The sequence below is a fragment of the Morone saxatilis genome, unplaced genomic scaffold (genome assembly GCF_004916995.1).
Source record: "Morone saxatilis isolate NCDOM2014 unplaced genomic scaffold, NCSU_SB_2.0 Contig0, whole genome shotgun sequence".
NCBI classification, from domain to species: Eukaryota; Metazoa; Chordata; class Actinopteri; family Moronidae; genus Morone; species Morone saxatilis.
The window spans coordinates 17,054,830-17,055,244 of NW_023339650.1; the positions used below are offsets into that span (position 1 = coordinate 17,054,830).

Sequence of the window (415 nt, forward strand, 5' to 3'; positions counted from 1 at the left end):
TCAGAACCAACGGGACTCTTCACCTGTGTGGATGAGGCAAAGTTAATACAAGGCGTACTGGTGTGTGCAGAACTGGGTCAGCATTAAGTGGGTGGTTGTTGTTACCGCTTTCATGGTTCTCTCGAGGAGCCTGTTGAGCAGCGGACTCGCCGAGGCCATAAAGCTCCCATGACCTTGTGAGAAGATAAACAGTCAAATCACTGAAAAACATTTGAATACAGAGATAAAGTGCAGGTGTGAACTGTACTGACCCATGACCACTCCATCCAGACTTATGTAGGTGACGACACGTTTGTCAATAGAGGACATATAACCCTAAAAACAAACAGACGTGTTACAGCAGATTCTTTTCTTTTTTGTATGTGTGGATGAAAGTAGTGTAGTACTTACTTCCAACCACTCGGTGGCACCAACA

General features: G+C 45.1%; 1 protein-coding gene across 1 annotated transcript in view; it reads right to left on the reverse strand.

The window, feature by feature from the left end:
- The window catches only part of tfr1b (transferrin receptor 1b), a 13,321-nt gene that overhangs the window by 8,545 nt on the left and 4,361 nt on the right, over window positions 1-415 (reverse strand). Inside the window, exons 9-12 of the mRNA XM_035657099.1 lie at window positions 391-415; window positions 252-315; window positions 106-173; window positions 8-23 (exon numbers count right to left, since the gene is read on the reverse strand). Of these exons, the coding sequence (XP_035512992.1) occupies window positions 8-23; window positions 106-173; window positions 252-315; window positions 391-415 (173 nt within the window). The remainder of the gene's footprint in view (window positions 1-7; window positions 24-105; window positions 174-251; window positions 316-390) is intronic.